The sequence below is a fragment of the Canis lupus genome, chromosome 26 (assembly GCF_011100685.1).
Source record: "Canis lupus familiaris isolate Mischka breed German Shepherd chromosome 26, alternate assembly UU_Cfam_GSD_1.0, whole genome shotgun sequence".
NCBI lineage: Eukaryota > Metazoa > Chordata > Mammalia > Carnivora > Canidae > Canis > Canis lupus.
Genome location: NC_049247.1, coordinates 5,983,339 through 6,009,479, shown reverse-complemented (window position 1 = coordinate 6,009,479; position 26,141 = coordinate 5,983,339). Strand labels below are relative to the sequence as shown.

Here is a 26,141-nt window from a genome sequence, read left to right as displayed (position 1 = left end):
TCTCTGCTGGTGGGGATCCTTGACCGGTGGGCCTGCTCTGTTACATTTTTTTTAGGGGGCCCAGCAAGTCCTTTATAGCCTCAGTGCTGATGGAGTTAGTTCAGATTTCTTGTCTGGAATGATGACAAATATGTCAGATTCTGCCCAGAAGGGCAGAGTGGCCTAGGAAACTCCCTGAGCATTTTCATAAATGATTAGTACACAGCTGGAGTAGGGTATGGTGGTATATATATTTTTTTATTTAAAAACAGGTCACCCATTAAGCCATTAAGCAGTGGAAATTAGTCTTGCATATCTGGGGATGCTGAGGCTGTGGGACCTCAGAAATCGAGGGTGGTATTACAGGGTATTCTCTGTTCTGATTATAGAAGCCATTGAGGCCCTCCCACTGGCCAACACACCTGAAGTGTTTGGTCTTCATTCCAATGCTGAGATCGGCTATTACACTCAGGCGGCTCGAGACATGTGGGCTCACTTGCTGGAGTTGCAGCCTCAGACGGGTAAAGTCTACCGTGGAGGACTGAATTAGTTTGGTTAGGGTGGAAGGTGTTGGCACAAAGTGCTATTGGTTCTTGTAGTTTCTATATTGTTGATGCCATTCCAAGAACCAGAAGGCATCTGGATGCCCCAGTCCTAACACCCAGATGCCATGCTTTTCCTAAAAAGTGTCCTGGTTTTAGGGGAATCCAGCAGTGGCATCAGCCGAGATGATTACATTGGCCACGTTGCCAAGGACATAGAAAACAAGATGCCTAAAGTCTTTGACTTGGACCAGGTCAGGAAGCACCTTGGGGTGGAAATCTCCCCCACGTCAGTGGTACTTCTGCAGGAGCTGGAACGCTTCAACAAGCTTGTTGTAAGGATGTCCAAGTCTCTGGCTGAACTTCAGAGGGTGAGCATGCTCCTAATGTGCAGACCACGGCCTAGATGCTCTACCCACTTCTCTGATAGTCATGCCTGATTGCTCTCCATTCTGTGCACAGGCCTTGGCTGGAGAAGTTGGAATGAGCAACGAGTTAGATGATGTAGCCAGGTCTCTTTTCCTCGGGCAAATCCCTAGTATCTGGAGAAAGCTTGCCCCTGACACGTTGAAGTCCCTGGGAAACTGGATGCCTTACTTCCTGCGGCGGTTCAGCCAGTACACATTGTGGGTAAGTTAGATGCAACAGTCTCTTCATTGGTTCAACGTTCAGCCTGGACCACCTGACCACCTCCAGCCCCTCTCTAACTGCAGTGGTGCCTTCTGTTGGCAGTTGATTGGGTGTTTTAGAAATGGTCTTGGACTCTACAGGCATATCTGTATCTTTTTTGTCCTTTTCATTTTGTTTTCAAGACTTTGAAGCATATTATGCACAATCTGATTTATTCATCTTGGAGTCCATCTTGGCCAAATGTACTTCCTTTAAGAGCATATACTTATTTAAAGATTTTAAATTTGGGGGATCCCTGAGTGGCTCGGGGGTTTGGCACCTGCCTTTGGCCCAGGGTGCGATCCCGGAGTCCCGGGATCGAGTCCCACGTTAGGCTCCTGGCATGGAGCCCACTTCTCCCTCTGCCTGTGTCTCTGCCTCTCTCTCCTCTCTCTGTGACTATCATGAATAATAAATAAATAAATAAATAAATAAATAAATAAATAAATAAATATTTTAAATTTAGAGACACCTGGGTAGCTCAGTGGTTGAGTATCTGCCTTTGGGTCAAGGCATGATCCTGGGTCCAGGGTTTGAGTCCCACATCAGGCTCCCTGTGAGGAGCCTGCTTCTCCCTGTCTCTGCCTGTCTCTGTGTGTCTCACATGAATAAATAAGTAAAATCTTTTAAAAAAAGGTACATGACTCAAAAAAGGACATTACTTAAAAAAAAGATTTTTAAGTTTATTTGACAGAGAGAGGGGGCACACAAGCAGCGGGAGGGGCAGAGGGAGAGGGATAGGGAGAAGCAGACCCCCCACTGAGCAGGGAGCCCAACGTGGGGCTCAATCTCAGGATCCTGGGATCATGACCTGAGCTAAAGGCAGAAGCGTAACCACCTGAGCCATCCAGGTACCCCTCTAAGTACATTTAGATCTACTTTAGTCTTTTTTAAGGGGACCCTGTTTTATAGATGTTCCATGTCCTTTCCCCTGATGGACATTTAGGTGGTTCCGTTTGGGTTTTTTTTCTTCTTAGTCAGTGTGGACAACACTCTGGCGCACGTGTCTTTGCATTCTCACATGAGTCTATTTCACGGGTAAATCCCTACAACAGCAGAGTTGGGTCCCAGGGTGTGCACTTTGCATTCTGATAGCTCTTGTCAGATGGTCTTCTCGACAAGTGGAAACCACAGTGAACAAATACGATTATTTCCTTCCTCTCTGCCGCACTGGCTGTTCTTAAAATATTTTGGATCTTTTCTCCCTGATAGGTAAATCATAATATGTTATGATAGGTAAATAATACTATGTTTGGGTGTGCATTTCTTTAATTATGTTGAGGCAGAGCATATCTTACATACACGTAGATACCTTCTTTTCCCGTGAATCTTTTTGTGTCTTGATTTCCTTTTTATCCAGTTCTCTATCTTTTTAAACTGATCTTTTAGAGCTCTTTGTGTAGCAAGGAGATTAGCTCTTTGTCTGCCAGTGTTGCATTTCTCCCAACTTGTCATAAGTCTTTTGATTTTATGGCATTCTTTCTGTAAGAAAGTTTCACATTTTTATTTAGTCAAGTGTATCGGTCTGTTCTTTTATGGCTTCTGGGTTTTGCATTCCCAACTCCAAGATCGTGACAACATTCATTGGTGATCTGATCTGACAACATTCATTGGTGATTCATTGGTACTTTTGTGGTTTCACTTCTTTTCTAGCTAAATCTTTGTTTCCTCTGGAATCTAGTGGTTCAGCTTATTTTCCCCAGCAGGCTGCCAGTTGTTCAAATACCCCTCTTTTGCCTCTACTGTGAAGTATGCTTTTATCATGAACTAAACTGATCAGCTCCAGCCCTGGCACTTGATGGTGGCCCCAGGCTCCTGCCAGTTTCCTTCCCTCCCCTCCAGGTTACTGAGAGTGAGCCCAGTGTGATGTGGCTCTCGGGGCTGCACATCCCAGAATCCTACCTCACGGCCCTGGTGCAGGCCACCTGCCGGAGGAACAACTGGCCACTGGACCGCTCCACCTTGTTCACGCAAGTGACCAAGTTCCAGGATGCAGATGAAGTAAATGAGCGGGCAGGACAAGGTACAGTCAGCTCGCGGTGGAGTGTCCCTCCTCGGGCCACCCCCGATTCAGAGGAGCAAGTGTATGTGGGCCAAAATGGGCCAGGCCATGTTCGAAAATGAGCTAACATTGGTTAACTGCTGCTAACATTGGTGCTGTGTGTGTACTAACTGTGTCTTGACCTCTCTGAGGGTGAATACATGGGCTTCTCTTCCAGTTTCAATGCCGAGACCTGGGGTTGATGTCATAGGGACCTGAAACATGTTCACCTTGCTTGTTTGTGGGAAGTGGGCTCCTCGGTCAGAATTAGATCCTTCATGGGATCCCTGGGTGGCGCAGTGGTTTAGCGCCTGCCTTTGGCCCAGGGCGCGATCCTGGAGACCCGGGATCGAATCCCACGTCGGGCTACCAGTGCATGGAGCCTGCTTCTCCCTCTGCCTGTGTCTCTGCCTCTCTCTCTCTCTGTGTGTGACTATCATAAAAAAAAAAAAAAAAGAATTAGATCCTTCAAAGAACTGGATCCCTGAGGGCTTCTCTGGAAACCCTGAGGGGCCAAGGGGGTGGGTGTTAAGAGGGCAGGTCAGACCAGGTTGGACCCGTTAAATTATAACATCAGGTCCCTTTAGCATTGGTGACTGGTGCCGCAGACTGGCTGGGAGCTGCCGTTTCCCAGGGCTGTGCCCCATAGAGGACCTTTCACTGTGAGCAGCAAGAGCCCTTGAGTGAGCTTGGAGTTGGGGTTCATGGTGGAGATTCAGGGATGCTCACTGTTCCCATAGCACAAGGCCAGCGAGATTTCAGAGGAACTAGCAGGTATCAGGGCCACGACACTCTCTGGGCGAGCGACTGTCCTCTGCTACTGTGAGAGTCTGTGTGTTCTGTTCCCCAGACACCATTTTCTCTGCCAGGCTTTAACTCTCTACTCCCACTCCCTCTGGCTCAGGAGGGATTTGGGATTGCTGTGGTACCAACTGACTGGTGCTTCTGTCTTTATAACCTGGGGGCCCAAGCGGTCTAGGTCTGTGTGCCTTGAAGCAGATTTCTGTGAGAGGCAACCACCCCTTGTCTCCTTGACCAAGGCTGTGGGTGGCGGGGAGCTCCTGAGGTCTACAGAGTGTCCTTTCTGGGATGTCCCTCCATAAAAGAAAGGACGACCACCTCTTCTGGAAAATAACCTGGGCTGTGTCTGGGGGAAGGAAAGCCAGCTAGTTGCCTTTGTGTGTGTGTGCTACCGACATCTAGTAGAGCTGCTGCACAGCAGCATTGCTGGTGCCTCCATGTAAATCCTGGTCTCTTCCTGGTATCTCTAGGATGCTTTGTCTCAGGACTGTATCTAGAAGGCGCTGACTGGGATATAGAAAAAGGCTGTCTTATCAAGAGCAAACCCAAGGTGCTGGTGGTTGACCTGCCGATCCTGAAGATCATCCCCATTGAAGCCCATCGCCTCAAACTGCGGGTAGAAGGCTGACGCCTGCTCCTATGTGCTCCCCCCTGCCTACTTCTTAGCGTCAGGTCACACATGGGGTGGTTCAGACAGTCTTGCCCTTTAAAACACGGGTGCTTAACCTTTTGTGGATGGGGGAAACCTTGAGACAGGACAGAAGCTTGGAGCCACACATGTGCACTTGTAAGCAGAGACTCCCTGGGCAGCACAGCTTCACGCACAGAGCTGTGATCCGGCCTGACTTCAGGAGAGACTCCTCCCTTCCCATCACATTCTGCGGACATTGCTTGAATCTTAAAGTACTTACATCTGGCATGGCAGCAGGCGCCTCCTGCCTGGCCCCGAGCCCAGATCTGCTTTTAATGTGTCTGTGGGAAGCCCTGTCCGCCTTCAGTTAGCGGAGGGAGGCCCGCAGAGCCTCGGCCAGGGCTCGTAGGAGGCACACTGCCCTCGGCGCTAAGGTGGAGTGGCACATTCCCCTGGGCCTGAGCTCCTGTGCCCTCCGTGGGGATCTCACATACGTTTCCTTTGCAGAACACCTTCCGGACGCCAGTCTACACCACCTCCATGAGAAGGAATGCCATGGGAGTCGGCCTGGTGTTTGAAGCTGACCTCTTCACCACGAAGCACATTTCTCACTGGGTGCTGCAGGGAGTGTGCCTCACCCTGAATTCCGATTGACTGGGCGAAGAAACCCACCCTGTGAGCTCCATCTGGGCTGGCGGTGGCAAATGGGAATTTGTCAATAATGGTCATGTCCCCGGTCCCCTCTTGGGGCCTGGAAAGGCTGGAGGTGGACTCTTTCCATATAAATTAAGCTGATGGTTTTATTTTTCAGCTATTTCTAAGGATTCTGCATATTTGAAAAGTAAATACTAGAAATCATTTTAAGGTATGTCGTTTTCTTTCCGTTCTCAGAGGAGACGTGTGATTAGGCAAAGATGCCGGGCTGCTGGGTGGGGTGACCAAGTCCTCTTCCAGGGCCGATAATACTGCCCAGAGCAGGGATGGCCACCCCTCCCACCTTCCAGAGCTGTCCAGCCCACCAGCTGGGGGTGGGGAAGGACCTTCGGCTGGTGTGTAATTCCCACCACCTGGCCGGGTCTGTGTGGCACTGCGTGCAGACTTAGAACAGCCCGCTGGCTCCTGGGCATCCCTTCCTTCTGGCACCCTGGGGCCAGGCCTGCTGGAGGGGAGGAGTGGCTTTACTCTCCAAGGGTGGAGCAGGGTGGAGCATCAGCCAGCCATGGGCCTGAAAGCCTACAATCTTCACAGGGGCAGCTCTAGGCAGTGCCGTAGAATAGGGACTCCACTTTCTGGAAGACAAACTGCCACCACTGGGCGGGAGCCCTGGCACATGACACAGGGTGAGAATGCAGTAGTGACTGAGGGGCCAGCTGTTTCTGCCCCTCCCACAGCCTCCCTCCTGCCCCCGCTCCTCCCTCGGATAGCTTAATAAAAGACACAAAACAGAAAGAGGCAGGTTTAGAAAATAAAGTTTGTTGGGATCTTGAACATTTTGGATAAAACTAACAAAAACTATGAACACACATTCAGATTGTGGTGATATGAGAAGTAACATCATCTTATTTAGTTCCTGTGATATACACATACAGCTGGTCAGCTACCGGTGCTGCCCTGGGCAAGGCTTGTTGGGAGGTTACAGGGTCTCCAGGTGGGAGCAGGGGCTGCTCCGGACGGGCTGCCCTGGAAATTGGAGCGAGAGGGTCAAGGTCGGTCGGCATGTATTGCTCCGACTGCATAATGAGGCGTGTGACTATCTGATTTCATTAACGCTGAGTAGTGATGCAGCCTGTGGCCTGTGCTTTGTCCACGAGCGCACGGACATTACACAGAGTGGGATTAAAAGCAAGCGATTCGGCACACAGGTGTTTGGCCACAGCAATTAGTAAATACATATTCTGCAGCAGGGACACGATCGTATTCTGGTGTCAGTGAGAGGGCAAGAGGAGCAGGAGAAGAATCTGTTGACAGGTCTGAAAAAAATTTGGCATGCATGGGAATTTAAAAAAAAAAAAAGGTGTGGATGAGTTTTTCCTAGTAGCAATCACAGTGCATCGACAGCCAAGGGTGAAGGGTTGCCTGGAGCAGGCCTCACACAGTTCTGTCCGTCCCTGAGTGCTTCCTCACAACCTTTCCTCCATTCACCTGGTCGACTGCCAGCGTCTCCAGCTCAGGCTGGGTGTGTGGTGGGGCAGCATGGTGGATGCGATGGGCCACCCCCACATGAGCCTTGTGCTGCTGCTCGCGGGCTGGGCTGTGCCGCTCACTTGAGCTGCGGTCGGAGGCGATGGGGGGGATGACCAGAGGCCTCTCCTTGATGAGATGGGCCTCAGCTGACTCCCTGGCCAGCAGGAATGGGGTGGGGTCAGGCATGGCATCCACTGGCTCCCGCAACAGTAGTTTCCGGCTCTCGGCCCCAAATCTGTAGACCTCTTCAAATTCCGGGTGCAGGGGGGCTGAGAGGCTCTTTTTCATGCGGCGGCGGGGCGTTTCAGGCAGCTTGTCCTTGGGGGGGGCTGGCTTGTAGCCAGCCGGCACAGGGCTCCCCGATGGGCTGCCATCCGAGGTCCCACTGGCGCTCATGAGCTTTCGCTTGGCGGCGTGCAGTTGGGCAGTCAGGTAAGCGATGGTGCTGGCGCGCTGCTCCAGCTCACCGGACAGCATGTTCAGCTTGTGGCTCTTCACCTTGAGCTCCTCCAGGTACTTCTTCTCCCGCTCCTTGACGGTGTTCTCCAGCACCACGATCATGGCGTTCTTCTGCTCCAGCTCTTTGAGCAGTTCGTTGTTCTCTTCCTCCTGCAACTTCAGTTGGGCTTCCAGTTCTTCACATCTTCTCTTTAGTTCACTGCTTCTGGAAGACCCATCTCCTAGAAAAGCAAGCCAAAGGATGGGTTTAAGACACCCTCTCCCACCCGCCGCCACCACCCCAAGCAGAGGCAGGGAGTCCTCCTGTCTAGGCTGGTCCCTCTCCCCAGCACGAGGATGGGTGAGAGGGCTGCCAGGGGCCACGGGCATCTTGCCCCTGCCTCCATCACTCTCCCTTCACCAAGGTGGGGACCCAGTGCCCTCTGAGTTCCTTCCAGCTCTCGGTGCCCTGGCTCATTGCACAGAAGAATGCCTCCACACTTCAGAACTGCTCAAGTCACAACAGGCAGTCTCAGGGTATTGGAACAGTGAGCAGATCCCTGTCTGCTTGGGCAGCATTTACTAAGTACCTGCTTCATTTGAAGCACCATTTTGAAAGACAATTAAAAGCACAAACTCTGAAGCTGCAGAGAGATAGGGGAGGCCGCCACCTTCCCTGCCGCACAGGCCCTCTGTCTCAGCATGTCTCAGAGTGGTGGGTATCCCTGTGCCTGTGCCGGGGGCTCTGCCTTGGCCCCTGACCCACCCCATGTGCACCCACCACCAGCCGCTCAGGGATGCCCCCGGGATGTCCCTGTGCAGGACAAGGAGCCGGCATCTGCGGGAACCTCTCACATGAGGTAGTGGTGGGGTGAGTGGGGACCTGACTCCAGGGCTATGGACCGATGTTTATTGGCTCCCAATTTGGATCTCTTCCGTCCACCTGCCCCCACCTCCCTGAGACTCCGGAGAGCTGCTCTTTAGTTCCCAGGATCACCACCTCCAAAGTGGCACCTCTGATTTCCACTCTTCTATAGGAAGCTCTGCTCTACCTCCTCCACCTTTCTAGAAGTTTCAGTCTTTCCCCCATAAAAGCTGCATGTGCACTGAGCTGAGGCAGCAACTGCTCTTTATCACCTACAGCCAGACTCCCCAGCTGCCCAAGTGCTCAGTCATAGTGTCACTTTTTAAGAAATAAAAAACTTTTTTTTTAAGTCACCAAACATGGGGCTCGAACTTAAACCCCGAGAGATCAAGAGTCACAGGCTCTATGGACTGAGCCAGCCAGGCGCCCCTCACTGTAGCATTTTTTAAACACGTTCTCAGGTCCCCTCCTTGACCCTTGGAATCAGAACTTCAGGAGAGGGAGTCCAGGAGCCTGTATCTTCACCCTGGGTCCCTAAACTGAGCAAGTTCTTCAACTGCTAACATAAAGCAGTGATTTCCAGTGCTGGGAGGGGGAGTTGCCCCCACCAGGACCAGCTGAGAGCTCTCCAACTGCCCCCATGGGAGACACGTTGGACACACTGTCACCTTGGACCCCTGCTACTGCTGATGGTGGGTGTGTGGCCTTGGGATTTAGGGCTGAGAACCTCGAGGGGCTCTCTAAAGGCCAGGGGAGGAGGAATCAGGCATACGAACTCCTTCCTCCTGTATGTAGAGGGTTCAGGGCAAGAATCATGCTTCTTCTGAACAGCCTGGCCAGGACGGGGCATGGAAGTGAGGACACCCTGATTCCTGCAATGTGGATGGCAGGGGTGCAGGACACCCTATTCTCCTGAATCCATGGAAGCCCACATCCTGGCCCAGGGATATGGGGGTGAGGGGGGAGAGAACCTGGCAGCATAGGGTGGGCTCTGGTCTCCAGGCTCCTCCTCTGCCACACAGACAAAAGGACATCTGGGCCCCTGAAAGGTATCCTTAGGAGACTGTAACCTGAGTGCCACGAATGGAAAAGTCAGTGCTTGGTCATGCACTGAGACCCATGGAAAGGTCTGTGTCTGTCATTGGGACTCGGACACACTCATGAATAATGACTGCCGTTGTGCAGCCTATTTAGGAAAAGGAATCTTGACTCCAGTATGGATTCTGCACTTTCCAAAGCCTCACTCAGTTCCAGGGAGCAAGCTATTTGTTGTTGGACACAGAGGCCCCAGTTCTAGCTCCTCTGCCCCAGATGCCATCAGGATGTTATCTTTGGGGCTCCCTGAGGATTCTGCTTGGGGGAAGAATTTCTGGGACTGCAGTCTATATAAAGGCATTCATGATCCTTTGGGGACTGTCTAGTCATTTGGTGGCTCATTCAACCAGTGTGTCAGGAGTGCCCGCTCTGTGCCAGGTCCTGGGCGAGGCTTGAGGGACAGAGGAGGAGGGACCCTGCTCCTTCTCCTCTTTCTGGCTTATCTAGCAAATACATTTTCTTCTAAATATGTAGCTAGTAAACAAATGGCACCAACATGTGCCATAATGGGAAATAATATTGTTATTCACTTTTGGGGAGGACATTCTTACCTGTCTGGTCTGAACTTTTGACGGTCAGCTCATATGTTAAATCTAAAAATGAAACCATATACATTAATTTTGTATGTTTACAGTAGGTTTCAAAGCCTTTATCAGCTCTGAAAAATGCAGAACTGATTCCCATGATCAGCCTGCGAGTTCTGCCCAGACAGAGCAGGGTTTGGCAGTATTAGTGGCAGGCGTGCAAATGGCAGGAACCACCCGTGGCCACTATCCTTTGTAGGGCTCAGAGAGACCCTCCCTTCCCTCAGGCACACCCCAGCATCCATAGTTAGCAAGCAGCTTGCTCTGTATGTTACACTTTGGTGATCAGTTCCAAAATGCACTGTAAATCCTAACCATTGCATTTTGATCTTCTAAGTCCTCAGTATGCCAAGAAATGGCTTTGCAGCTTTACACTTGGTACATGTCGATTAGGCAAACAGATGAGGGAAGACACTGGAATGGATTCCAGCAATGGTGGGCTTAACCATGTCAGAGAGAAGAGTGAAATCCCTTCTCACTCCACTTCTAAATGAATCTGGCACGGCTCCTGAGCCAACTGCTGTGTGAGACAGTCCCGACAACGGGCCCTGCTTTGCTCCACAGCCCCGGCAAGCCTGGAGGCCCTGCTCAGGAGGTCGTGTGGGGCCCTGGTACCTGTGCAGTGTTGCTGCAGCCGCCTGATCTCGGCGTGCAGCCCCTTGAGGGTGCTGGCGTGTTCCCGCTGAAGGAACAGGAGGTTCTTCTGGGCACTGTGCAACTGGTTCTCCAGGTTTGTGGCTGCCATGGTGACATCCAGATGACCTGCGAGAAACAGACCCTGGTGGCTGTCCCTGACAACAAGGGTTGAGGGGGCCAGGCTGGAAGAGGGTGCCTCCTGCAGTCAGCCCTCCTTGGCTTTGGGGAGTTGCAGGCAGCATGAGGCTGGGCTCCAGAGGCAGAAGAGGTACATCAGGCCTGGGCTCCCTGGTTCCAAATCCTAGTCTTTCCACATGCCACGGAGTTTCAACAGACTGTGACCCAAACTGCTAGACTGCCAAAGATTTCCCTGACAGCGTGGGTACATGCTGACAGCATCCTCACAGGAAAATCGGGCACCTGGGCAATGAGGTGAACATTTCCTCAAAATGGTATTGAGAGCTGGCCAAAGCAAGCAGCAGAAGGAAGAGGCGTGGAGAATTCTAGAAGGAAGTCCCTGGATTTCAGAGCTGAGAGGAGCCCTACATCTTTCTTTGGGAAAGGGCCATGTGGTGACTATGGGAATCTGGAGTCTGTCCCTAAAACCTGCCTCCCACCCACGGTGGCTTCAGTCATCAGCAGCTCACTCAGAGCCTCAGATTCTTTGCCTTTACTGTAACTCGAGAAATGTGGTGAAGTCAATTGGGCTTTCTGGAAAAGCAACTAAAGAAATTCAAGACGCCTTGCACAGCACTGAAAAATGCAAAAGACTAAATGTGAATTATTTGCTTAATTATTCTTGCAAATGCAGAACCTTAGAGGCCATTTTTCCTCATTTGCTATGCCAAAGAGCCCTCCCAGAGGAGACACCACTTCTCAAACGGCTTCCAGTCTGTGAACGGCTCTGGTACTATCACCACATTGGGTGACACCCATCACTGGGATTTGCAAGTGACATATTTACACCCCAGCTACGGAGCTAAGAAAAGTTCATAACTGGAACTCAAGATATGTGTCTTCACTCACAGGGAGAAGCTTCCTGATATGTCCTTGGGCCCCAGGCTTTGCTCCAAAGGAAAGTTAAGGAGGAAATAGAGTGTGGCAGGCAAGCCAGAAGGAGGGAGAGTACAGGGAACAGGTACAGAGGAACAAAAGGACATTCTGGGGGGAGGGACGCAGTGGGGGGACACAGCACAGCACAGCATCTGGTGGCAGTGTTAGCCACTTCCCCTTGGCTGGGGGCAATTTGGCAAAGTCTGTCTAGAGCCTGGGAGTATATTATCCCTATGACTTTGCAATTTCATTTCTAGGAATCGACCAAAGGACAAGATTTACTTTTGTGTGAAAAGAGACAGCCATGACAATGGCCATTACAGCGCAGTTCACAGTCAGAAAAGACCGGAATCAGAATCCAACAAGAGAGAACTGGCTAAGTAAATTATAGCGATCGTTCTAGGGAACAAAGATGAGATTTCCCAGGCCTTTAACTTGACTTCAAGCTGGCTACGGCTGAGGCCAGGGTGGAGTTTCCATCAGACAGAGTTTTTCCACTGGGAGCTGTGAACAGCCTTCCAGTTTCCACCACGAAGGCATGTCTCTGCTGCAAGCACAAGGGTTCCTAGCCAGAACCTGGGCCAGGCAGGGACATCTACCTGGGACCCCAGGGTTCAGGAGAGCCCATGTCACCTGGCCAGCATGTGGTCTGGAGGCAGGACACTGACTCTAATGCAGGATCCAGCCAGGCCAAGGGGCAGAGGGGGCAGGCCAGTGTGTTCCTGTGAGAAGGAGCCCCCTCTGCCGTCCTGCTTGATGCTAACTTTATAGGCACGCCTTGCTCAAAGAAAATAGGAAACACTGAAATTTCAAAACCTTTTGTCCAGCACTGATAGTACAAGATGATATGTGCCCATAACCTACCAGAGGGGGCAAGGCAGGAAGTAAAAATATAACCTCAGTGGCCACCCTGTTCCAATGATGGTGTGGTACTGCATTTTATTTGTAACACATTTAAATCTGATGTAAATAAGCCTTCACATTCTAATTGCCTCAGTGAAATCAGCAGCTTTGAATTGTACTAAATCTGTAATTTGGGCAGCCCCGGTGGCGCAGCGGTTTGGCACCGCCTGCAGCCCAGGGCGTGATCCTGGAGACCCCAGATCGAGTCCCACGTCAGGCTCTCTGTATGGTGCCTGCTTCTCCCTCTGCCTGTGCCTCTGCCTCTCTCTGTCTCTGTCTCTATGAATAAATAAATAAATCTTTAAAAAAAAATACATCTGTAATTTATTAGTTCACCACGGCAAGCACAGAAATAAGAATGTGTCCTTGAAGCTTCCCATTGTCACGGGCAGACAGTCTTGGGAAGAAACACAAGGTGAACAGGAAGACTGTGACCATATAACATGCAGAGCGGGCAAGGGAGCCATGGTGACTCCATTTGGGGCTGTGACAGTGGGAGGACAGGGGTTTTCAACCCTATAGCACTTCACCTGACTGGCACTCTCTCCTTCTCCACATTCTGCTGATGTAACAGGCTGAGTGAAGAGACACTATCCGTGCAGGCCACCCTCCAGCTGTTGGATACATACCAACAGCGCAGGCCCGCTTAGGCCTGAAGAAACAAGTCACGTCTCCAAATGGCATCCAAGCTACTAATCATTTTCCATCTGCTCAAAAGGCTAACAGTATCACTGACTTCTCAATGACAAGGAATTGCTGGAGCTTACCAGAAAGCCATGCTTTAAATTTCTTATCCTTAGCTCTTGTGACATACAATTCCCTGTCATGACCTAATCCTTCCAGTAAATTGTCAAGAATGAAGCTATGGAAGCCTCTTGTTTAGGCTCTGGAGACACAGCTGAGAGGTGTGGCTAATTTGGAGGAAGAGAGGAAAGTGGTCCTGGGAGGCTTAATTCAGAAGCTCTGAGACACTTGGGGAGTCAGAGACATGAAGGAGCATTCATGACTCATCTCTGAAAAGGTCAGCATGATCGATGAACATAAAAACACAGGGCATCTACTACCCATGAATAATGCATCTTGCTTGAGCTAAGGCATTCATCCTGTCTCAATGGTGTGTCAACTGTAATGGAGGGCGACACTCACAGAGCACAGCTTTGCACAACACTGCACTTTCTGTGTCAAAAGGGCATTTGCTACAAATTGTGGGTTCTCTGTATTGCAGGTGTTTGTCTTGAGGAATCCGATTTCATTTCCAAGCATTACTGGGAGCTGTTAGCAATTTCAGTTATTGGCTCAGCACGGTCTGGACACTGCCCCACCTTTCTGCTCAGAGATACTGTCCTTAGCTGCAGATGATGGGCTTCCAAGTGACTGGCATTCCAGGACCCAGCCACAGGGTTGGCCAGAGGGCAAGGCCCACACCCAGGGCGTGCACACCTCTGCCAGGAGAACTCCAGCCAAAGCAGCGGGCACAGGCATCTCGGAGGGAGACCTGTTGAATAGGTCACATATGCATTTTTTCTGTGGTAAATTCATTAGGTAGTAAACTGTTAATTTGCTATTCGTTCTACATGTTCAGCAAATGAATGCTTGACAAAGGCTTGCTGTTCTGAATTCTAAAGACAGGTTTTAGAGACCTGGCCAAGACTGCCTCCTAGAGCGGGAAAGGATGCTGACACCATCTTGTAGGTCAGAAGGTCCTTGGAGAGACGTCAGCTGCGACCTCACTGAGGCTGCTCTGTGGCAGCCTGAGGACAAATAGCCTGTCAGTAGCTCGAGTCCAATTCTCATCCTAATTCAAAAGTAATGTTCTTTCCTCTCTTACAGGGCATTAATGTATAAATGATGATATGATAATTTTATTTATGGGCCATCTCCACTTGTACAAGCACAAAGTGCTCTCCTATCACTTACGTTGTTTGTTCTCGTAATACTCCCCTGAGGAAAAACAGGAATATCCCACCAACAAGGGAAAACACAAATCAGAGAATGCTGCATCTGAGCCTTGCAGCTTCTCTGGGCCCTCAGGCTCTGTAGGCGAGAATCTTGAAGATGGAGGTAGGTCTCAATTCCACACAGAAAATCAGACACTTTTCCAAATGTGTGCATCGCTAATACTCTGACACGGCGGGGAAGGGTACCTCACAGTGGCCTCTCAGCATGGGGAGTACACTGTTCCTCCAGCTGCAACAGACCTGGGCAAAATGACAGCCTGCTACTGGGGCCCACTAAGGCTCACCAGGGCCCACAGGCTCTCTGCTCTCCAGGTTAGACAATGACCAAAGGGCACTGACCATCCAGGATGGCAAAAAGGCTCGCCAGTGAAGTTTTCCAGGAAACTGGCTAAGGGCAGGACATTCTGGGCCTAGCTGGAGCCTTCATGAAGTGGCTAAGTCAGCTTGGGGAGGAAGAAGGCACACACAGCATTGCATGTGTGTCCTGGTCCAGGGGGTCCAGCCATATACCTACTCCGAAAGCCGGGGCCACACTCCCTCTTCCACTGAGGCTGACTTAGCAATGAGTCTGTGCAGGGCCAAAAAGCCGCACCTTGGTCCTGCTGCCAGGAGCAGCTCTGGTGCTACCATGGGGAGGAACTAGGACCAGACTTGCTTTTGCCACCTTTTAAACACCTACTTTTTCTTCAACATCCCTCCTAAGCGTACACACAGATCTTACCTACATCTTCATCTGCAAACACGGCTCTGATCATGTTGCATCCATGCAATGCTCTTGGGATCCAGCCTCCAGTGCCAGAGGGTCTGCCTGATTGGCCTGCTCTCCCCAGCCTCACCCCACAATGTCCCCTTGGGGCTCCACACTGTAGTCCTCCCTGACTTGGTCTGCCACCCCCTCCCCCAACACAGAGACTTTGCTGGCCTTTTCCCTCCATCTGGAACTCTTGCCCTCTTGCCTAATGAACTTCCATTCTTCCTTCACATCTGAACTCATGCATTACAGACCGGCTTCAGATAATCTGACAAGGCTTCCTAATGTTGCGAATGGAGGTCTCAACAAGAATTACATTGCATTAATCAGCATGGCAGCACTGGTTTGAACATGACCTCATCCCATAATTCCTTGAAATGCCAGAAGCAATATTTCAAAGTGTGCCTGTACCACATTTCTTAGACTAAAAGCAATGGAGTGGCTTTGATAGGAAAGGGTCACACCATTTAAAAATGGGAAACTTCTATCTTCCTGGGCAATCAAAAGCAGACTTTCTTTTCGCTCAACACACAGCTTATGGAAACAGGGTAATAATTTTAGAGTCTAAAAAAATAGCACACTAGCACTCACGTGGTAGCTGTGAATTAGTTATAAGAAGCTATTTTAGATTCTAGTCATGAATAAGTTATAACCCATTCACGGTAGGTTCTCTCATGCCACAAACGATCAGAACAGCTGTAGCCTGTCCCGCCACCCTCTCTTGTGCCTTCAGCAAGGCCTGTGACGCGACAAGAGCCACCCAGCTCTGAACAGACCATAGCATCCCAATGCTCTGTGACAGGGCCCTCTGTGGCCTCCTGCGGACTCCGTGGGTCGCTTTACCACAGGTCCTACAGCACAGGCACTGCCACGGAGAAAATGGAGGTTGGCCAGTGGCGAAGGCTGCAAGCATCAACATTCAATGTAAGAGGAGGAAGGGATTTCTAGCAGGCAGGTGGTTTTCTAGGCAGATTCCTGGACTCAAAAAGTTGAGGGTGAAAGAAACCTTCAAAAATCAGCTGGCAATTTCAACCCCTTTTATTTCAAGATTAAGAAACTGAAGCCTGAAGATTTGAACATAGTAGGATAAACAAGACCAGAATGGACAAGCCCTGAGAAGGCAGACAGTACCTGGGATTAACTCTGAACCCCATCTTGTCACTGAAATCACCACATTATCTAACTCATAGCCTTGTTTCAAGAGCAAAAGGCAATCATGTACAGTGTCTGGGTACTGTGAGCACTCAATAAATGTTACCTACGTTGTTTTTATGTAAATACTTGCCAACAGTTATGTAAACATTCACCCAAGTTGTTTACTGAGTGTACCCTCCAGTATTTACAGAACATATTCTAAGTATGGAAATGAGCGAGCAAAGAAATTCTAGTGACCTCCAAAGAGAGAAATATAAAAGCAAACAGAAGTGTTTTCTGCTGGCCTTTATCTTCCATGTGCACTGAAGAGAAGCATCCGAACAGAGAATAGAGTTAGGCAGAGCAAGGCACCCTCAGGGACAGTAAAGCCTACTTTTTACTTAGAAACAATCTAAAATGCTCTACAAGAAGCTAAAAGAAGGTCCAAGACTAATTAGGCCATCAACTCTCAATCCAAAATATCCGCTTTGAGAAAGGAAACTTGCTGTCTCTGAAAATGAATACTGACATTATTCTGAATTCACAACAGTCCTAGATAAAAAATTGTTTTACGTTGTAGGACCTATTTCTACTCATACATGTATGTAAGAAATTCAATTGGTAAGTTGAGAATCTCCAAGAATTAGGGCACCAGGAAAAACGACATCATTTCTAGGGAGTGTAAGCATTTAATAACCACTCCAGAAGTAAGTAAATAAATAAATGTTTTAGTTTATTTATTTGACAGAGAGGGAGAGAGAGAGGGAATAAGCACAAGCAAGGGGAGCAGCAGAGGGAGAGTGGGGAAGCAGTGGGGAAGCAATGGAGAAGCAGGCTCCCCACTGAACAGGGAGCCCGACATGGGACTCAATCCCAGGATTTGGGGATCATGACTTGAGCCAAAGGCAGACACTTAACCGACTGAGCCACCCAGGCACTCCTAGAAATATTTTGGTAAAGAGAATGAACACTATGACAAAGTGGAAGCAAAAAGGGGGCACTTGGGTGGCTCAGTCGGTTGAGTGTCCAACTCTTGATTTCTGCTCAGGTCATGATCTCGGGGTCATGAGACTGAGCCCTACATTGGGATCCATGCTTCGCATGGAGTCTGCTTGGGATTCTCTCTCCCTCTCCTTTTTTTTTTCTCCTCTCTCCCTCTCCTTATGGCCCTAGTCATGCTCTAAATAAATAAAATCTTTTAAAAAGCCCCAAAACCAAAGTAGAAACAAAACAAAAAGTGCAATTATTTTTGAAAGTGACAGAAAATCTTATTAATCGTTTTTAGAGAATTAAGACTTTTTGGAAAGATTTATTTATTTTAGAGAGAGAGAGAGAAAGCACAAGTGTGAGGGGCAGAGGAAACAGAGATGAATTGTTGGGTCCTGTCTCTGGCTGGATAGGTAATACATCTTTTTAAAATAGGTATGTCTAAAAGCTAAAAGAGGAAAACTAGTAGAAAGCAAAGAAAAAAAAAGCATCTTCTTTTTTTGAGAGGTAGCCGTCTCACAAAGTAATCTGAATGTCTGCCAATAAAAGGTTAGCATGCTACATGTAAAATCTTCAATTACCACAAATGATAAGGTAGATGTGTACTTACTGATAAGGAAATACTCTGATAGGTTAAGTCAAAAAGTATATTAAAAGCTGTATATATAATGTCATATTTTTGCATTTATATAAGTAGAGACAAAACCTAGAAGGATATACAACAAAGTGTTAAAAGCATTTATCTCCAGATGGTGGATTGTGGATGATTTTTACTTTTTAAAAATTCTATTTTAATACTCCCTAAAGCTGCTTTAATGATGAACATATATTATAGTCAGAAAAAATTATAAAGTGATTTCTCTTAAAAAAAAGATGCAAAGCAGTATCACATTTTAATTATTTTGTTCTAGGGTAATCTTGGGTTGCTAGAATTGTGATTAGCTTACCAGAACCAAGAATAATTAATGGGAAGGCTGTTTTTTACAAAAGCAACAATTCAGTGTCCCCAAGACATGCAGAAAGTGATCACAAGGAGCACTTGAGTATTTCCCTGCTCCCATGCATTATACATTCCGGTAATTCTCTGACATTATCCATCATAAAATACAAGGCCTGTCAACAATTCTTTAGACACTGACAGCCATTTCCTCCTGAAACCATGTACAGCCTAACATTAAAGTTGTAATAGATGTGATTAGAGAGATTGGCAATTAGACATGGGAATGTGATATGTGGCTGTCTGGGAAGTCGGCACTCACTAGGGGCCTACATGATGGATTTATTAACCAAGTTTCTCTGCAGTCTGATTATCTCATACTTTAAGAGTTTCTATTTGGCCATGTCAGGTGTCTTTATACTGGTAGGGGCTCAGCCCCTCCATCTGAAAACATCTCAGGAAGAAGCAAGTCTGTATTTCAGACTGACTGAGAGTGTTGCCAAGGTGGGCAGATGCATGAACTCCATGGTCTGAAATCACATGGTACCTTTTGGGAGTGCACTGGGCCTCCCAGAACACTGGACCACTTAAAAGCCAGAATACTCACACCCTTTAGCAGACCCCACCCCAGGAAGCAGGCACACCAGCATCCCCATCTCCTGGCTTGGGATGGGGTGGGGTAGATGTCCAGGCATAATGACGGTACAGACTCAGCTCAGCACTTTCTACTTCAAAGAGGAAGTGGTAAAGAGAGGTTGCCTTTAGGAAAAGAGATGGCCAAGTGACCAATGGTCTGTGGTGGCTCTGCTTGGCCCTTCCCACTCTCCCTATGTCCTCCTCCTAGCCTTCTGCACAGCATCCAGAATGACTGTCCTCTGGGGACCATCCCGGGAGCCTCATTTCATAGACTAGAGATGAAAACATTCACAACTCAGTAGCAATGCCACTTGTGAACTTCTAATAAGCTTGTAATTTACCAAAATGGTCCTGAGCCAACAATTTAGGGACATATAAGTCTCACAACTTACCACACACACAGTTCTACCCAGTGACATTTTCCTTTAATGGAAGGGAAAATAAGCAGGTCATATCTGATTAGTGTTTCCATTTCTACACTGACTGTGATTACTGCAGATTTTAATTGCCTTTTGGTTGATAACCTAAAAGATGTAGTGACCCAAATGCAGAACTGCCTCTTCACAATAATGAAAAAGGAGATTCTCCTTAAATCTTAGCACTTAGTACTTTGATCACAATCTAAGTTGTATTTCCTAGGCTGAGAAGACGTGTTCACTTGCTTTAAACATCTCTGCCTATGGTTTGCCAAACAGATGAACCATTTCAACTGATATAACTGATAGGGCTTCCTTTATCCATCTTGTGGACCTGCCTAATTATAGTGTAGGCTTCAAGGAAAGAAAGGTATTATTAGCTGACGCTCTATACACTTTAATTTAGCCAAACTTTTCCTTTATTGTTTACAAAAGGTAACATAGTCAATTGTTTCATTAGTGCTAATGGAACATATTTAGCCACACCCTTCTGGGGCATCTGGGTAGATTTTCACTTACAGAAAAAAAGAGACCTAATCCTTGTGCTTTAGGGGGAAGAGCTCTGTCTAGTCCCAGCTACATCATCTTGGACAGCTTCATAATTTGGCTCAGCAATCAAGCAAAAGTAAGTCACCTCCTCTGACTTGCCCTTCTGCAAAATGGGCCCACACGAATTACCCGAGAAGAGTTTAAACAGGGTAAACAGTAGATATCTTTAAGATTATTAAAATAGCCTAACAAGGGATGCCTGGGTGGCTCAGTGGTTGAGCATCTGCCTTCTGCTCGGGGAGAGATCCGGGGTCCTGGGACCAAGTCCTGCATCGGGCTCCTGTGGGTGGCCTGCTTCTCCCTCTGCCTGCGTCTCTTCCTCTCTCTGTGTGTCTCTCATGAATGGATAAATAAAATCTTTAAAAATAAAATAGCCTGGGATCCCTGGGTGGCGAAGTGGTTTAGCGCCTGCCTTTGGCCCAGGGTGCGATCCTGGAGACCCGGGATTGAATCCCACATCGGGCTCCCGGTGCATGGAGCCTGCTTCTCCCTCTGCCTATGTCTCTGCCTCTCTCTCTCTCTGTGTGTGTGACTATCATAAATAAATAAAAATTTTTAAAAATACTTTAAAAAAATAGCCCAAAAATAGTCAATTCAGTAACCAAAGTCACAGTGGCCAGGCATTTAAGTGATTACATATCCTCTGATGATCACTAATATTTGTTTTTTTTTAAGATTTTATTTATTTATTTGACATAGAGAACACAAGCAGGGGGAGCAGCAGGCAGAGAGGGAGAAGCAGGCTCCCTACCGAGCAGGGAGCCCTATGTGGGCCCAAGACCCTGGGATCATGACCTGAGCCAAAGGCAGAAGCTTAACCAACTGAGCCACCCAGGTGCTCCTAAAATATTTGTTTTTATTGGACACTTATTTCTATGAAATAACATAGCTTGAGTACCAATAATTTTAAAAGATAAACTTGGTCTTTTAAGGAGGTATTTACCTAGATCTTCATCTCCTATCACTTTTTTTGGATGGCTTTGTGACCCTTTGACTCTCCATCCCGTCATCTGACAGTCCTGACCTAGGATTATTCAGTTCCTTCAAAGTTTCCTTTCCATGAGCTTCCTGTGCTATGCAGAATAAATGAGGCACATTTACTGGTGGCATTTCAGGCTGACTCCCATAAAGTTCTTTCTTCTCACAATGAGCCTTTATTATGTCAGGTCACGAGATAACTCCTAGGATCCCACACTTTACTTCTTCAGTAAATTGTGTATTAGGTTCCAAAGAAGAGGACAGCCCTTCACAAAACATGGATCCACTGGGAAGGTCTGTCCCTTAAACAGGCAATGCTGAGAGCCAGATGAAGCTGATGAGCTCAAGGAGGCTTCCTTTTTTTTTTTTTTTTTTTAATAATAAATTTATTTTTTATTGGTGTTCAATTTGCCAACATAAAGAATAACACCCAGTGCTCATCCCGTCAAGTGCCCCCCTCAGTGCCCGTCACCCAATTCACCCCCACCCCCGCCCTCCTCCCCTTCCACCACCCCTAGTTCGTTTCCCAGAGTTAGGAGTCTTTATGTTCTGTCTCCCTTTCTGATATTTCCCACACATTTCTTCTCCCTTCCCTTATATTCCCTTTCACTATTACTTATAATCCCCAAATGAATGAGAACATATAATGTTTGTCTTTCTTCAAGGAGGCTTCCTTTATCCATCTTGTGGACCTGCCTAATTATAGTGTAGGTTTCAAGGTTTCACACAAGTGCTGTGCGTGCCATTGCAGGGCTCGTCTTTGCAACCTAACTTGGATCTTACGAGGTAGACAAGCCATCAGTACAGTAGCCCAGTGGAAATAAAGGAAAACAAAGAGAAGTAAAATAAGAGGTAGGGTGGCTGTATTTCATCAATGAGCTATCAGCCATGGGAGGAGAGCAGAAGAAATTGGGTAAACATCACTGTGTCTTGTAAGGCATTTTAAAAGAATGGAACACAGTTCAGTATTCTTATTGAACTTTACCTTTTTTTTTTTAAAGATTTTATTTATTTGAGAAAGAGAGAGACAGAGCACACAACCAAGTGGGAGAGGCAGAACCAGAGGGAGAAGCAGACTCCCCGTTGAGTAGATAGCCCGACATGGGCTTGATTCCAGGACCCTGAGATCATGACCTGAGCCGAAGGCAGACGCTTCACTGACTGAGCCACCCAGATGTCCCCCATCCTTACCATTTAAAAGTCACAATTCTTTCACACTTTTGTCACTTTTTCCAGATGTCTTTTGTTGCTTTCTTCTTGTATTTGACCCCATGCTCCCACATTGGGGTTAACTAGATTGTTGGTTCATGACACACTCTTTCAGGGCTCACTTCTATTTAGATACTTTTAATAATAAGCACCCAATGTATCCACATCTTTGGAAATCAGCAATTTTGGCTTAGGGTGCCCAGATTTTCCATTTGAAGTCCCAAATTCTTAGGTTAAGTGTTTCAGTGTCTTCTGGTGGCTCCAACTCTGGTTAAGGTGTCTTGGTCAGTTGGGAGCCTGCGGGTTTGTTTTTCCTTCTGCTTTGCATCCTGGGCAGGGTGGTCACCTCAGGTCATGCAGGTGGACATTTCACTTGCAGGGTGTGGGTGAGTGTGAAGCAACTTCTACCTCAGACCACTGCTTCATGTGTGCTTCACAATGCTCTTCAGCTGGTTTTGCCCTGATTTTCTAAGGTTTAGACACTAATTTACAATGTGCTAATGGTGATGGTGTTGGATGACAATCTGTTCTGTCTCTGCCCTTAACACAGCCTCTGGGTCAGTCCATGCCATCTGGGCAAGAAAATACTCAAAGACATTTTTTTAGTCATAAGCTGAAAATCATTCACAAGTGTTAGTAATTATGGCTATTATTTACCAAGTGTCAATGCTCCAGGCTCATAGATAGATGATCATTTAATTACTGAAACTACTGGGCAAGATAGGTATGATTATGACCATTTTTTAAGGAACGAAGGCTCAGAGGAGTAAAGACACTTGCCTCAATTTACAAGCACTGTGTATATGAACTAAATGTAGATTTGTTTCCAAAGGGGACATCTTCTCTGCCCCAGGCCTTCCTGGTGTTCTTTAATTCCAGTGTACGGTGTTTGGAACCAGGTTTCATGGCAGTTCCAGGAGAAGGCGTCACCATGCACCATGGAGCTTCCCACTCCAGTAGCCATTGGAGAATGGGGCAGGTATGATGGTGGTGACAGCTGCCGCCGCTCACCTAGCATAACAGGTGCTGGGCATTGTGCTGAGTGCCATCTATGTCGCACCTCACCAGATCCTCACAAGTCCTGTGGAGTGAGTACTGTCTTCCTAACTGTTGGGAAACAGGCACTGGCAGCTTAGATGATCTGCTCTACAGATATCACACATTAATCTGGTATTATCTAGCTCCCTCTTTTCTTCCAAGGAAGGAGTTGTGCTAATACAAGCCTACATTTTACAGGAAAGACCTAGCTCTTGGCTCAGAATTTCTTTTCTATGAGTCTTAAAGCATCCAATGATGCGATTTTTACCAAGGTTTAACCTCCTCCACCAGTTGCACTCCAGTGAAAGTGGACTGCCTAGAGGAGTTCCAGTCATCTAATGAGCCCCAGCGATGCAGCAGGACAGCTAATCTGAGGATTAATTCTCAAATGGCCACAATTTGAATCCTAGCTTTAGAAAAGCCATGCCTAGCTCTCTGTGCCTCACTATCATTATTTGCAAAATGGGAAAGCAGTACCCACTTTATCAGGGTTGTTATGAAAATGAAATGAGCTCCTCCGAGGAGGTACTATCCAACAAAACCTAGGGCGATGATGGAAACAGTCTATTCTCTGCTGTCCAGTCACTAGCCACAGTGAGCATTTGAAATGTAGCTGGAAGGTCTGAGAAATAAATTTTTCCCCCTGTATTTACTCTGATTTATTTCAAATTTAAATAGCCCCATATGGCCAGAGGTTTCATACTGGGCAACAGAGATGTAAAACATTTAGAACAACACCTAGAACTGTAGGCTTCCTACCATTATTACTATAATGTGGAGAATCACCCAAACAGGTTTCCTGGGCACCCAAAGACACCATTATAGGCCTGTTCTCGCTTTGTACTGTCAGAACGATTGAACAGTTTTACTGTGCTATGTCTCCCTAGCATTTATCACTACCTACAATTCGGTCATTTATTTATCTTCCTTATGTTACCAGAATGTAAACTCCATGGGAACAAGGGCCTTTCTGTCTGTTCCCTGCTATATCACTAGCACTGAGAATAATGAATGCCTCCCTCTAGTAATCTGAGCTGGCCCTTTGGGAAAGAGCTCTCTCTAGTTGGGAATTAGTGGTACTCTCAGCCAATCTCTGGTCTGACACCCTTTCTCGTTAGGTAGTATATCTTAGTATTGGTGAGTTGAGAGGATGTGGAACTATTTCTCCAACTGACATGGGAATAAGACAAAGGAGGGAGGGATAGCTAGTTCATGCATGCCTTTGGGGGAATCTCTCAAATAAAAAGACCAAAAAACTATCAGGCCACATAAAAATGAAATAAAGTTGAATTTCAGCAGGAGGGAAAGTGTGGGCCTGTTCAGGATATTCTGAGGAGTTTTTGACACTCAGGATCTTGTTGGGGCAGCTTATTTACCTGTGGAAAAGCTACTTCTGTTATGAGCCACCATGTCAATTTTTGGTGCTGACACTGGCATGGCATCAAACTTAGGATGTGGCTGTGCCACCTGCAAGTCAAGGTCTTAGTTCATGCCGGAGGAACTTTTCAGAGGAGTCAGAGACTTGGCAATGATGAAACACTAAAGGCAAGCTTCGATGAAGCTTTTCTTGGTCTGCAGCAACATGAGAAAAATGTGGACAATGCAGCAAGTTCTCTGTTCACAGGACAATTCTTTATTTCTATTGTGAGATTTCCCAATTTAAAAATGCATTGTTACAAGAGTTCTAAAACCCTGAGAGCCATTCGAATCACCAAGAGGTTACAGTGAGTGCCAGCAGCTGGACATCATCATAGGTTTTTTTTTTTTTTTTTAATCTTTTGTAGTTGACAAGGCCTGTTAGAGTAGACCAAGCAACCCCTCCTCCTTTTAAATGTGCACCTAGAGGTTAAATATCAAGCCAACATATGCTCCTCAGGGCCCACTGTGTCTTCAGTCTCATGCCTACCATTTACTGGGGCTGTGTGACTCAACCACTTAAAGTACAAAGAAAACAAAGTGTAATGAAATCCTTATGAGGTACATGCCAAGTACAGGGACCAGGGGAAGGGTAACATTGGGCATGAACATTGCCTACCACACAGCCTGAAGTGCTTTCTTAGTTACCTGCCTGTCTCCCACACAAGGTGGATAAAGCCCTGGGAGGTCTGGTCCTGGTCATCTGGGCATTCCTGTCCCATGAGAAGGTGCCTAGTGAGCGCTGAGAGGAGGATTCCCTGGGCAGAGATGGTTTTGTTTTGAAGAGGGGACAGGTTCACAAGGAAGAGGACGTTTCTGATGAGGTAAACATGGAGTTTTAGGAGCAGCCATGAGGCCATGTTGAACATGGAAAGAATATTCTGGGGAGTTGTAGAAAATAAGGTTAGATAGAAATGCCAGGGCTGGATTTCAGTTGCTTATTAAAAGCCTCTCAGAAAAGTAGAGATGGAAGAAGAGAAAGTGTGGGAAAACGGAAATTTTGTCCAACAGAGGCAAAACCTTGGCTATAGAGTGTTTAGTCCGGTGGGGCATGATTATGGAAGGCAGGAGCCCTGAGAGCACGTCCTCCTGCTCTGGGGAATTGGGTATCCCACAGAAACACCTGCATGGAGTGCTTTCACGCCTTTTGCCAAGCGATGCCCTTTTTACATACTCTAAGGAGCAGACACTATTACGCCCGTTTTACACATTCACAAACAAGCTTCTACGAGTTCAGTAACTTCCTTGAAGTCACAGCTAGCAAGTGGCAGGGCTGGGCTTCATCCCCAACTGGGATGACTCCAAGGCCACGTCCTTAGCCACGGACTCCGCTACTCAGCCTAGATGAAGGCAATAACCCACGAATGCTTCAGAGTGTGTTTCCTGCAGAGGCAGAACATCACCTGCCCTATGTTCCACTTGTCCAAAGTCCTCTACTGCCCTTTTCCTTCCCCATATTTTAAGTTTTAAGCTTCTCAGTTTTTTTTTTTTTGCTTGATGCTAACTAGAAGTCCAGTGCTTATTCTTGAAGACACTGCTCATGAAAAAAACAATACCAGAATAAGAGAAAATATTTCCTTCCTCCTAAAGCTGCAGAAAAACAGACACTCCTTTGTATCTGGGTTCAGAAGCTAGTTCTGTTAAAGATCTACAATCTTACTCTGCCCTCCTGTGTAGAAATGTACACTTGTTTCACTACCAAACAAGTATT

At 47.5% G+C, this 26,141-nt stretch overlaps 2 protein-coding genes across 8 annotated transcripts in view; one reads left to right on the top strand and one right to left on the bottom strand.

Moving 5' to 3' along the window:
• Nucleotides 1–5,527, top strand: part of DNAH10 (dynein axonemal heavy chain 10) — a 131,851-nt gene extending 126,324 nt beyond the window's left edge. For 3 of the 4 annotated variants that reach the window (XM_038574799.1, XM_038574797.1, XM_038574796.1), the window contains 6 exons: nt 369–500; nt 681–892; nt 984–1,151; nt 3,033–3,213; nt 4,503–4,648; nt 5,171–5,527. In XM_038574799.1, coding sequence (XP_038430727.1) covers nt 369–500; nt 681–892; nt 984–1,151; nt 3,033–3,213; nt 4,503–4,648; nt 5,171–5,317 — 986 coding nt within the window. In that variant the 3' untranslated portion in view covers nt 5,318–5,527. Of the gene's footprint in view, nt 1–368; nt 501–680; nt 893–983; nt 1,152–3,032; nt 3,214–4,502; nt 4,649–5,170 lie in introns of those variants that run through there. The other variant, XM_038574798.1, reaches the window with a different exon arrangement.
• Nucleotides 5,528–6,115: 588 nt separating this feature from the next.
• Nucleotides 6,116–26,141, bottom strand: part of CCDC92 (coiled-coil domain containing 92) — a 31,368-nt gene continuing 11,342 nt past the window's right edge. For 2 of the 4 annotated variants that reach the window (XM_038574803.1, XM_038574802.1), the window contains exons 2-4: nt 10,445–10,591; nt 9,797–9,838; nt 6,116–7,527 (exon numbers count right to left, since the gene is read on the bottom strand). In XM_038574803.1, the coding sequence (XP_038430731.1) occupies nt 6,752–7,527; nt 9,797–9,838; nt 10,445–10,574 (948 nt within the window). In that variant the 5' untranslated portion in view covers nt 10,575–10,591 and the 3' untranslated portion in view covers nt 6,116–6,751. Of the gene's footprint in view, nt 7,528–9,796; nt 9,839–10,444; nt 10,592–13,743; nt 13,917–20,732; nt 20,893–26,141 lie in introns of those variants that run through there. The other 2 variants (XM_038574800.1, XM_038574801.1) reach the window with 2 other exon arrangements.